The sequence below is a fragment of the Balaenoptera ricei genome, chromosome X (genome assembly GCF_028023285.1).
Source record: "Balaenoptera ricei isolate mBalRic1 chromosome X, mBalRic1.hap2, whole genome shotgun sequence".
Classification (NCBI taxonomy): domain Eukaryota; kingdom Metazoa; phylum Chordata; class Mammalia; order Artiodactyla; family Balaenopteridae; genus Balaenoptera; species Balaenoptera ricei.
In genome coordinates, this window is record NC_082660.1 from 96,362,391 (window position 1) to 96,375,221 (window position 12,831).

Consider the following 12,831-nt stretch of genomic DNA (forward strand, 5'->3'; position numbering starts at 1 on the left):
TGAATACCAGATTTTAGTAATCCTTAAAAAGCTTTAAGTAGCCCTTAGTTGTTTGTTAAGTTAAAGCTATGGAACTTAGTGTCATTTGCCCATAAAAAACAAAGAACGGACTTGCATTTCTGGATCAGTTTACAGCTTAGCTGGAAGGACTTGTTTACTTATCATTTGCTCCTACTCCATACTTCAGCATTGCTATAGGGCTGAATAGGAGAGATACAGAATCTACGGGACTTGCTGACTAAAATATCAGGGAAGAATGAAAGGGAGGAGTTAAGGATAACTTCTAGGTTTCTGGTTTGGGTGACTGGGTGGAATTCAGAGTTTTCAAGATGTGCTCTGTGCGTTTACCCTTGCTCCAGCCAAGATGGTCTCCTTAACTCTGGTCTTTACTTCTGGCTTCTCCCTGTCCTGCCTGAAATACCCTTCTCTCTGTCTATTTAAATGTTACTCATCCTTTAATACCCAGCTCAAACCCTTGCCTCTAGGAAGTCTTTTTTTATCCACCCTAGTTGACATTGACCCGCATAAAGAGATAACAGACACAGGTCAGGATTCATGTTGGTTGTTTCCCCATACTGCAACCTTTTCTAGCCCTAATGGTGAGTGATTAAAGTTTTTCTTGTATATTTGAGGACAAATGGAACCTTGTTACTACCATCCCTGGCCTTGCTTGAGTCTTATATCCTGAAGTCCAAATGGCAGTAAGTGAACCAGTAGTTACCTCTGAATTCTCCTATCCTGTAATGGCACCTGTCATGAATGATGAAGAAAACACCCTACATGTCTTCATTTATGTGACCAGGCTATCCTCTGGATATTGAAATTTAAGCCTTCTGTCAATATTAAAAGATTTGGGATTGTTATTTCCAGCGGTGGAGATAGATTGCTCCAAAGTGTCTCCTCTTTCAACCAATAGCATGTATTCATAAATGTTTGCACAGGAAAGGGTTTAGTTCCTAGTTTTGAAAGTTTTTTTTTTTTTTACAGTTTTGAAGCTATTTGGCACATGTGCGGATCAAACCAGCAAATCTGGCCACGTTAGCACCATGTACTAACCCACTGCACTTTTAATAAAGTGTGATTTTTCTTTAACAGGTCTGAATCATGATATAGCAATCAGTGTTGCATTCCTCCCCGAGTATTCTCCGGAAGATGTCCGAACATCTCAAATAGGCACATTATTAACCTGCATGAATTACAGCTGTGTGTTTCCAAAGGAATTAACTGGCAATGACAAATTGCAAGGTCCAAGAGCACTTACAGGTAAGACAATCTCAGGATCTTTTCACTCAGAAAATAAAATTAATTAATATTGCAAACAGTCCTAACCTTAAGATGTTATTGTATAAATAGTTCTAGCCTTAACATTTGGTATAGTTTAAAGAGTTATTAGGTAAAAGTACCCAAAGACTTAATAAATGAGAATATTTTTTTAAATAAAATTGGATAGATTAATGGTTTCTATTCCAGGCAGGCATTAAGAATGTTCTCTTATAATACATATTTTTAAATTTATTTATTTATTTATTTATTTATTTATGGCTGTGTTGGGTCTTCGTTTCTGTGCGAGGGCTCTCTCCAGTTGCGGCGAGCGGGGGCCACTCTTCATCGCGGTGCGCGGGCCCCTCACCATCGCGGCCTCTCTTGTTGCGGAGCACAGGCTCCAGACACGCAGGCTCAGTAGTTGTGGCTCACGGGCCTAGTTGCTCCGCGGCATGTGGGATCTTCCCAGACCAGGGCTCGAACCCGTGTCCCCTGCATTGGCAGGCAGATTCCCAACCACTGCGCCACCAGGGAAGCCCTATAATACATTTTTAAATGTAAGTATTCATTAGACCTAAGTGGTATGCACATGGAGCGGTGCAACTTCTACTCTTCTCTCCTTTTAATTCAGGCCTTTCACCTTACATTTGCCTGAAATCTCAATACCTCCATAGTATAGTACAGTACAGTTGTTTTCTCTTATAAATGTTCAGTTATTCAAGTGCTATGCAATAAATTTCTTCAGGACTGCTAGGAGTGTACGTAATCCCAGTAGTGAAACCCTTCAACCGACTAATTGTTTAGGCTACTACATAATATCCTGAACTTTAAATCATTTCTATATACCAGTAAAATTATGTGTCCAATTATAATTATCCTATTCACTTTCTGTTGTCATTTCTGTTTCCTAAGCATGTGGTAAAGTTTCTAGCCATTTTCACTGAGCTTATAAGAATATTACACTTAAAAAAGCTTTAAAGAAAGCCTTTATTATCTTGGGATTTTTGTGGTGGATCTTTCTAAGCTGATGAAACCCTTGAGTGGGTGTTGTTTTTAAACAAGTCTTATGAGCTGTACCTGATGATGAAGTAACTTTTGGCAGTAATGGTTACCGCAAACTGAACTTGAGTATCTAATTTTGTAAGAGATGAGGTTTTTTATTTTTCCACAGTCCATTTTAAAGATGGTATATTAGTTAACTTGCAGTATTACTTCTTACATTTCAGCTCCTTAGACTTACAGTAACCCGGATTTCGTAATTAGGGCCCTACTATGTACTTTAAATATTTGTGCACTCATGTTCTTGCTTCATGCAGTATCCACTTCTGTCACGTTTCTTCTGCTATATGTGTATGTTATTATTGATATAAAAAATCAAGGCAAAATCCTCAGGTATCTACTAGTTGCTAGTGCCAGTAGTCTTCCAGCAGTCACTAACATGGTCAAGTGAAAATACCTGGTACCATTCTGCCAAAGCAGTTAGTATTTGGGACATGAAGGGCAAGAATCACTAGAAGAGAAAAGTGATGTAATCAAAAGCAAGGTGAATTGTTTTGAACATGGAATACCGTATTTTTCATGACATAATGATAGTGTCCGTTTAGCTCTGTGCAAAGCATTGTGCCTGGGCATTTTACATAAGTTACAACTAATCCTAACAAGAGACTTTCAAGGTAAACATTATTATCCCCTATTTATAGATGATTAGACTGAAAATCAGAGAGACTCACCAGCATGGGTAACAGCTAGGATCTAAACCCAGATCAGTCTGATTCAAAACATTTCTATTCCCTCCATAATTACAAACTGAAAGATAAAAATATACAGAATAATGTAATGCAGTGGTTTATAGTATAACATTGGTATCATCTTTTAAACATTTTTATGAACTAGTTTCTTTTTTATTATAAAAGCTATACATGTTCACAATTTAAAAATTCAAACAATACCAAAAGGCACAGGGTAAAAGTGAAAGTTCCCCTCCCTGCCTTTGAAGGTCTATCCCCTTCTGCCAACCCGCTCACCCACTCTCTGGAGGTAACCAGTATTCTCTGAATCCTTTAAGAAATTATTTTTGCATATAACAGTATATTCTGTCTCTCACACACGCATACACATACACTCTCCCTCTCTCTTAAGTACACACAAATGGAATTATAGTAAACATGGTCTCATAACCTACTTTTTCCTTTTAACACTGTGTTTTGAATAACTTTCATATTAGTATAGAGAGAGCTACCTTTTTCATTTTAGTAACTATAAATATTCCACTGTGTAGATATACCTGTATTTACTTAATCAGTCCCCTAATGATGGACATTTAGATTGTTTCCAAATGTTTTTGATATTAGCAAACAGTACTGCAATGAGTATATCTATCTGTGTGTATGTATATAATATAATCTTTGTGCACTTACACATCTGTAAGATGAATTCTTAGATGTCACTGACTCAAAAGATATATGCATTTAAAATTTTGGTAGATATTGTCAAAATGTCCTTCAAAAAGGTTATAACAAGTTACACTTTAACCAAAAGAAAGAGTGCCACTTTACTCGCACCCTTAGAAATACTAGGTGTTATCAGTCTTGTTAATCTTTGGCAGACGATAGGCAAAAAAGTATTATATCATTATCTTCATTTGCATATCTTAATTATTCTAAGCTTGAATATCTTCCTATGTTTATTGGCCATTTATATTTTTTCTTTCTATGAACTTTCTATGCTAGCTTTATTTTTTCCATTTTTCCATGAGCATTCTTTTTCTTATTAATTTGTAAGTTCTCTTTGCATATTGAAGAAATTTACCCTTTATTGTGTGTTGCAGTACTTTTACCAGTTTGACATTTATTCAGTGGGAATCTTGATATTTTAAGTAATTTTATTTTTATGTACTCAAATATATCAATCTTTCATTTCTATGGTGGCTGGTTTTATGTCATACTCAAAAAGGCATCACTCAGTCCAAGATTTTTTTTTAATTCACTGTGTGTTTTTCTGATACTTTTATAGCTTTGTTTTTTTACTCATATATAATTTGTACTGTGGTAAAATATACATAACATAAAATTTACCACTTTAACCATTTTTAATTGTACAATTCAGTACACTTACACTAAGTACATTTACAATGTTGTGCAACCATCATCGTTACCCATTTTCAGAACATTTTCATCATCCGAAAACAGAAACTCTATACCTGTTAAACAATAACTCCCCATTCCCCCCTCTCCCTAGCTCCTGGTAACCTCTTATTTTACTTTCCGTCCCTATGAATTTGCCTATTCTAGGTATCTCATATAAGTGAAGCAATGCAGTTTTGTCCTTTTGTGTCTGGCTTATTCACTTAGTATAATATCCTCAAGATCCATCCATGTTGTAATATATATCAGAATTTCATTTCTTTTTATGACTGAATAATATTCTGTTGAATGTATGTACCACATTTTGTTTATCCATTCATCTGCTGATGGACATTTGGGTTGTTTCCATTTCTTGGCTGTTATGAATAGTTCTGCTGTGAGTATTGGTATTCAAGTACCTGTTTAAGAAGTCCCTGCTTTCAATTGTTTTAAGAATATCCCTAGGAGTGGAATTGCTGAGTCATATGGTAGTTCTATATTTAACTTTTTGAGGAACAACCAAACCATTTTCCACAGCAGCTGCATCATTTTACATTTTCACCAGCAACGCATGAGGATCCCAATTTCTCCACATCCTCGCCAACACGTTATTTTCTGTTTGTTTGTTGATAACAGCCATCCTAAAGCAGTATCTCATTGTGGTTCTGACTTGCATTTCCCTAATTACAAATGATATTGAGCATCTTTTCATGAGCTTGTTGGCTATTTGCATATCTTCTTTGGAGAAATGTCGACTTAAGTCCTTTGCCCATTTTTGAATTGGGTTGTTTGGGGGATTTTTTGCTTTTGATAATATGGCTTCATTTTTATAATTTAAAATTTTAATCCATTTGGAATTTATTTTGGTATAGAGAATGAGATAAGGATCCAGCTTAATGTTTTTCCAAGGGATTAGCCATAGTTCCCAAATCATTTATTTAATAATACTTACTGTTATGGTGTTGTAATTGGTATTATATTTAACTATGAAGTACAAGGAGATATATATATATATATATATATATGCACATATACACACATATATATATCCCACCTCTTTGAAAGCATTGTTTCCATTGATAAACATTTCAGAAGCATAACATGATATGGAAAGGTTTTAACACATGTAAGAAATAATTTTATTATTCTCTGGATAATCAGGGTTTCCGATATTATTTTCAGAGGCAGGAATACCACACTATATTACAAGATAGGTTAGACTGTGCTGCAGTACAAAGCAATTCCAAAGTCTCAGTGACTTAATACAGTAAAAATTTATTTCTTGCTCAAGTCAAGTCTGATGCAATCAGTTATTAGCTTTCTCCCCAGCAGTGATTCAGGAATCCAGCATGCTTCCATCCTGTTGCACCTCCAACAGGAACAAATGGCTTCTAGGGTTGTCTAGGCAGAGGAAGAAAGAGATGAAGGAGACACTGACTTTTAATTTTGTTGGACCCAAACTGCCACATCATTTCCGCTCACATTCTCATTTGCCAGAACTTATTTACATGATCCCAAGCTAACTACAAGGGAGGCCAGGACACTTTGTCTCCCATGTGACCATGAAGAGGAAATGGAGTGGCAAACACACAGCATTGCCTTTGTCACACTCACCTTCTGCATATGTGATGTTCCTAAAAATGTACAATTTTAGTAATTCCAACATTTTAAATTGACATGTAGAGAAGCTCATTTTATAGGTAAAATCTATAATCCTTTTAAAACAATTCCTTTGTAATGTAAATAATAACATTGTAATTTAATACTAGGTTTTCTTAAGTAGAAAATGATGGTTGCTGGCATTTAATTAAGAGCTTACTATGTGTCAGCTACCATTCTAAATGCTTTTACATGCATTTAATCCTCACAACAGCCTATGATATAGGTACTAGATGAGCAGATTGAGGCGCAGAGAGGTTGTCATTTACACAAGTAGGCAGAGTTACCTAAACAGAAGGCTTACTTATACGTTATGTTGCAGGTACTACGTAAGTCATTATTTGTAGAATGATATGATGACAATTAGAATTATTAAGGTTTGGGTTTCTGCTGTTAGCATCAAATCTGAAGATCTTGAAATCTTTCCAAAGCATCTGGATTAAAGTCCATCCCACTCAAAGAAGAAGAAAATCATATAGTACCAGCAGTTGTTATTATATTCATTGTGCTTTAGTGAACTTGCACAATTTTAAATCATTCATCAGATTTTGTGACATGCCTAGCAGATGTGACTGTCCTGTGCAGCTGATGAAGCCTAAGCTTGAGGAGCTCTCACTTGTGTAAATCCCTTCCACAGCCCTTCTGGGGTTTTTTGTGTGTGTGTGTGTGTTGTTGTATTTTGTTTTTTCTTTCATAAAGAGGGCCCCCAAATAGTATACCTTTCAAGCTCCACAAAATCTAGATCCACTACTGGCCCTTGGTCACAATTTTGTAGAGATGTAGCTCTAGCACAAAAGGTTAAGAGCCCATGCCTTGATGCCACACTGTCTGTATTAGAGTCACCCTGTGACTTTGCTTAAGTTACTTAACCTCTAAATGTTTTAGTTTTCTCATGTTTAAAATGAGGTCTTTGTCATGTGTAACCACTGAAGTCTGTGATACAGTAGCTTGGTAGTGGTCAGTTAGTGTTTTGAAAGAGATTCCTTAAATACCATTTTAGCCAAGAAGAAGAAGAAGAAAAGAAAAACATTACTTTCTCACTTTTTGCAGATTGGCTCTGTGTTGTGGCACTCCTTCAGTGCTTAGCCAAGATGTTTATGACTCTGTCTTAGCCCTCACTTCCTGCTCTACAGAGACTGATGATCAGCCAGAGGTGAACAATGAGAGTTTTCTCAGGCCTTTTCTGAACATGCATCCAGCACTGGGCATACATGTGGCCTTCTTGATTCCTTGGAATACACAGGAGCTCTTAAAAGCCCATATTCCCCCACGTATCTCTTTCCCCAGCCCCTTCCTCCCCAGGCTTTTTGGTCTGTCTATTGCTTGTCCCAACTTTATACCCTGCCCTATCTGCTCTGACAAATGCTTTTGCCTTTATATGCTTTCAACAAAAGCCTTTGGGAAAGCTACCCTAGTCATGGGATGCTCCAAATTGGGTGAAACACAAGCAAGCTCTTGCATCTGACCTTGAGGGAGCTGCCTGACAGGTCAAAATACACAACCACATCTTTGAGAATAAGGTCTGCGTAGCTCCCTCTGGTGCTAGCAACCTGCACCAAGAGTACGAGCTGCCATCTTCATGGCTGCTACTGATCTGGGGAGTAGGCAGGCAATTTAAAACACCACAGCACACTCTTACCACAGTGCAACAGCTTCTTTCCTCATTAATCTTTCACCAAGTTGTTAAGTTTTTGTCTAGATTCCAGAGTTCTGGAAAAGTTGATCTGAGAGTTTTTTGCCAGCTTATAAGTTGCTTTAGTGGAGGAACAGAGCCCTGAAATTCCATACTCTGCCATTTTCATCAATGTCACTCACCCGATCCATTCTTGATAAAGCTTCTTAAGAATATCCAAAGCTAAGTGTTAGTTAATAAAGCCACTTAAAAGGAAACATACTTTAAAAGAAGCTTCTTTTTTTTATTTTGCTTTATGTCTTGTAAGTTTTGCAAATAATTGATGATTGAATTTCAAAATAGAAAAATTTATCTTTGTATTTCATTGAAGGGTAGTAAGAAGTTGTTTACTTGGCACCTAAATGACCTTGAAAATATGTAGATTTACTTTGCTTCACTAAATAAATAAATAAATAAACAAATAAATAAGGCTTTGGAGTACCAGCCTGTATCTTGACATTTTTGGTAGCATCTGTTTGATGTATTCACTGTTATTGGCAGAAATTACTATATTATAACTTTGATGAATGTGTGTGATGAATTGGCGGGAAGAGGGAGAAGATGAGAGACACTGTTAATTATAAGAAAAAAAATCAGGGGCTTCCCTGGTGGCACAGTGGTTGAGAATCTGCCTGCCAGTGCAGGGGACACGGGTTCGAGCCCTGGCCTGGGAAGATCCCACATGCCGCGGAGCAACTAGGCCCATGAGCCACAATTGCTGAGCCTGCGTGACTGGAGCCTGTGCTCCGCAACAAGAGAGGCCGCGATAGTGAGAGGCCCGCGCACCGCGATGAAGAGTGGCCCCCACTTGCCGCAACTAGAGAAAGCCCTCGCGCAGAAACAAAGACCCAACACAGCCATAAATAAATAAATAAATAAATAAATAAATAAATAAATAAATAGATAGAAAGAAAAAAAGAAAAAAATCAGCTTATGTGATACTAAATCCAAGTAAATATTTAACTATTTTACAATACTTACCATCTGCTTTTTACTTTTAGGTGATATTATAAAAGCAGCAGCTGAACTGGATAAAGTGCATATCGTCGGTATCTTGGATATCTGTAATTTAGGTAAAAATAAAACAGAAGTCTATTTACACAAAATTTATAGACCAGATAAAACTTCTTAAAAATTGGCAAATGAAATTATTAAAGGTTATAAAGAGGGCATTGTTTTAAAGATATTCTGTCATTTTGTTGGTAATTTCAGTAACTGTTTCTCAGAAAGAATATTACAAGTTAAGTGGTTTTATGTTCATCTTGTATTTGGAGCTAACACACTTCATTTTAAATTCATTCTTTGGAAAGGTCATTGAAACAATTTGTGTGTATCAGGAAAATTCATCTTACTTCTTTCTATATGACTGTTATCTTGACTTGTGATAATTTGTGTTCACTGTTCTATTTGTGAAGTATACTTTTATCCTAAAGCCTCAGCATAAGGCATCCCAACTTAAGAGTAACTTTTCATGGACATTTAACATCCTTCCATTTTTATTCGGCTATAATGGGAAATTTTGAATTGCTGATTTGAGGATTAAATTCTCCTAAAGTGGTCAACCTGAATTTCTCAAAACCAAGGTAGTTTCTATCATTTTCAAAAGCACACATGGATTGTTATGTTCCATTTGCCTTGGTCTTTAGTTTGGTCAGCTGTACAAAGAGCATGCTAAATTAAATTGTTTTAAGGTTTTCTACTCCCTAATGTGACTTTATATCCTTTGAATTTCTAAATGTTTTGACCAGTGTGTGGTCTTAAAGCCAGAGGCTACAGTATGTCTGTATTCTTGCTATGTTCATTTGTAATTTTGGTACATGTAATGTGAGTTTAAATAGTGAAAATTTATCTCAAATTAACATTTTAAATGCTCATATTGAAAGTATAAAAGAGTAGCTAAGGGAATTGATTTTATTCTGGTTGTCTATCTTACTTCATTTTAACTGTAAATGGCCATTCCACATGTGCAAGATTCTGTGATTGACATCTACGTGGTTAGTTAGATGAGCCAAAATGACCATCACTTGAGTTAAAAAGTACTGTTTCAAGATGAATTCGATTGTGGTTAAGCTATTAACTTGTAGGCTTCCTTCTAGCCCTGTGGTTCTGTAATTTCATATGCTATACATTTTAAATGTGTTGGGCATCATGAACCTAAAGACAGATGCTACAGTTTTTTCATAAATGTGTTCAATCTTTTGTTCTTTAAAATTGTGTTTAAACATTAATTAAAATAGGGAATCCTTCTCATGTTAAAATTTTGAGTGGGGGCTTCCCTGGTGGCGCAGTGGTTGAGAATCCGCCTGCCAATGCAGGGGACACGGGTTCAAGCCCTGGTCTGGGAAGATCCCACATGCCACGGAGCGGCTAGGCCCGTGAGCCACAACTACTGAGCCTGCGCGTCTGGAGCCTGTGCTCCGCAACAAGAGAGGCCGCGACAGTGAGAGGCCCGCACACCGCGATGAAGAGGGGTCCCCGCTCGCCACGGCTAGAGAGGGCTCTCGCACGGAAGTGAAGGCCCAACACAGCCAAAGATAAATAAGTAAATTAAAAAAAAAAAAAAGACAAAAAAAAAATTTTTGAGTGTATTATTAAAGAAGTTAAAACCTATCTCACTTTGAATGTATTTGATGTTTTTCCTTCATATTTTTGGCCTATGTTAGACCTACACGTGCTTGCTAAATGAGCCAATATGATTCTTCCATATGGGTTGAAAACTGTTGTTTATCAAACAGAATCTGGGCTTTCGTATTAAGCTATTATAAACTTTAACAGACAATTCAGTTTTAGTGCCTCATAAAAGTTGGAGAAGGGAAAAAGTTAATACTTAAATGGCTATTGACTAAAAAACCTCAGGCCGAGATTGCAAAACTACGCACTTTAACAGGTGTAATTTTTGTCCTTATATTGAATGAGAAATATGAACTCATTATTAAGATTTAGGATCTTTAAAAACAACTTCCATGGCAATTTGTTTTATATTATAGTAATGTTTCTATCCAAATTTGGAGGTAAACATCTGTGTCCACATTTCCAGTTTATGGCAAAATTGGATAGCTACTGTGGCAGTTTCCTAAGAAAAATAGCAAACTACATCAGAAGACCTTATCTTCAAGTGACAGTATGTGTTGATTCTTTCCAAAGCAACACAAATATACTACTGTGGTGTCACTTTTATATTAACAAATCAGTCAGTAAGTTATGAAATATTACATAGTCTACCACAAGACCACAATCTTTCACTGAAGTTTCTAATTTTAGATGGTACATGAGATCTACACATTGAAATCCTTTGGTAAACTATTAAAAAAAGAATCTGAGTACATGTTTATCCTGCCACTTTTATTTCTTTGTTGGAATTATCCTGCATTAATTTTATTCATATTAAGACAAGGACTTTTAAAAAATTTGAAACCCTTATTTGGTGACACTAATAATATTTGATGTTTTTAGCTAGACACCTTCTGCCAACATGGACTATAGATTATAACCAATTCTATTATTCTGAAGTCATTTATATGGTTTATAATTGAGCTGGTTGCTATTTTACTAGTTACCTTTTCAGGTACAGTTCCTTTTTTTTTTTAAGCATTGCTACCCATGAATTTGCAGGTAAATTGATGGGAGGTGAAATATGTATTACTTAGTACAGCTTATTTCAGTTGTTATTTCAGTTGTTTTTAGTAAGGAAATTTTAGGGAAAAGGGTTAAAATGAATACGTAAAACTAGATTTGGGGATTATCTGCAGATTTCAGTTATTTGAGATTATATTTGAGTCAAGTCATGTTACATTAGTGTCACATCTCCAAAATGGAAACATTAGATAAAAACTTGGTCTAGGTCACACCACCCACTAAATATTATCCCTCATTCTTACACTGTTATGTTGATACCACTTCTAGCCCTAAGTTTTTGCTTTCCTTTATACTAAAGAAATAAAAAGTAGATTTTGAAAAAACAGATTTAAAGCTAGCCACAGGTCTGTCCCTAAATCCCTGTGGAACTTTAAGGAAAGCCACTTAAACTGCTTGGCCTTAGTTTTCTTATTTGTAAAATTTGCAAAATAATGGTCCCATCCAGTTGTATGATTCTTTTGGTATGTTAATATAGTTATTAGAACTGTGAAAATGTCTTTGTGTTATTATCATGTGTGTCATGAAAATGTGGTTTTCTGTGAAGAACATTTTAAAGTTATGATTAGACCATTATCAATTATAGCAGCTCATTATAACAAAAAAAATTGAAATATTTAAATCCCAGTTATTTTTATTGCTGATGTTCTTCCTAATTTGTTGCCTTTTCAGTGATTGATACATATATGTATTTTTTTCAAAACAGAAATCTGAAATATTTTAGCTGTTTTTAATCATATGCACATTTTCATTGAAAATCAAGTAACCTTTTGTTTTAAATTTGAGTACTTCTGATGCTATTCTGAGATTATTGCATGTGACTTCTAGTCGCTTAAGATCTAGGAGTTGCCCCTAACAAGGTTTTTAATATCTGTTTTGTAGATAGGAAACTGAAACAGAAAAAGACTAAATGATTTAATGTAAAATTGTCAAGGCAGTTGAATTTTAAGGTTGGGCTTATAACTCCAATGTCTGTTTCTTTAAACTCTAATTTGAGCACAAAGTGAAACGTTTGAATAATAATAAATTTTCAGCTAGTAGATTACTGTGAGATAAACTTCTCTAAATCCTGGGGCTCATAAAATAATGAGCCCAGTTATTGCAGCATATATCCAAGGTATTTGAATGCCCACTCTATGGCAAGCACTGGGTTGGCACTAGGAACACAATACAATACAAGCAAAAACAGACATGGCCCCTACTGTCATAAAGCTTACAGTGTTGTGGAGGAGAAAGACATTCAAATAATTGCACAAATAAATAAGATAAATTTCACAAAGGAAGCTGGCGGGGGGGCATTGGGAAAGTTTTTCCTGAGGAAGTGAACTTGAGGTGAAAAGGCCTTGCAGCACAAGGTGTGCTCGAGAACTTGAATGAGAACTGATATGGCTGGAGTGCAGAAAGTAGGATACAAGACGAGACAAACAGACAGGCAAAGGCTCTTGCAAATTACACAGAGCCTTATAGTCCATGGTAAGGATT

At 35.9% G+C, this 12,831-nt stretch overlaps 1 protein-coding gene across 2 annotated transcripts in view; it reads left to right on the forward strand.

Annotated features, from left to right (window-relative positions):
• Positions 1-8,900, forward strand: part of RADX (RPA1 related single stranded DNA binding protein, X-linked) — a 62,703-nt gene extending 53,803 nt beyond the window's left edge. For both annotated transcript variants that reach the window (XM_059910340.1, XM_059910341.1), the window contains exons 13-14: positions 1,096-1,263; positions 8,718-8,900. In XM_059910340.1, the coding sequence (XP_059766323.1) occupies positions 1,096-1,263; positions 8,718-8,848 (299 nt within the window). In that variant the 3' untranslated portion in view covers positions 8,849-8,900. The remainder of the gene's footprint in view (positions 1-1,095; positions 1,264-8,717) is intronic.
• Positions 8,901-12,831: the final 3,931 nt, after the last annotated feature.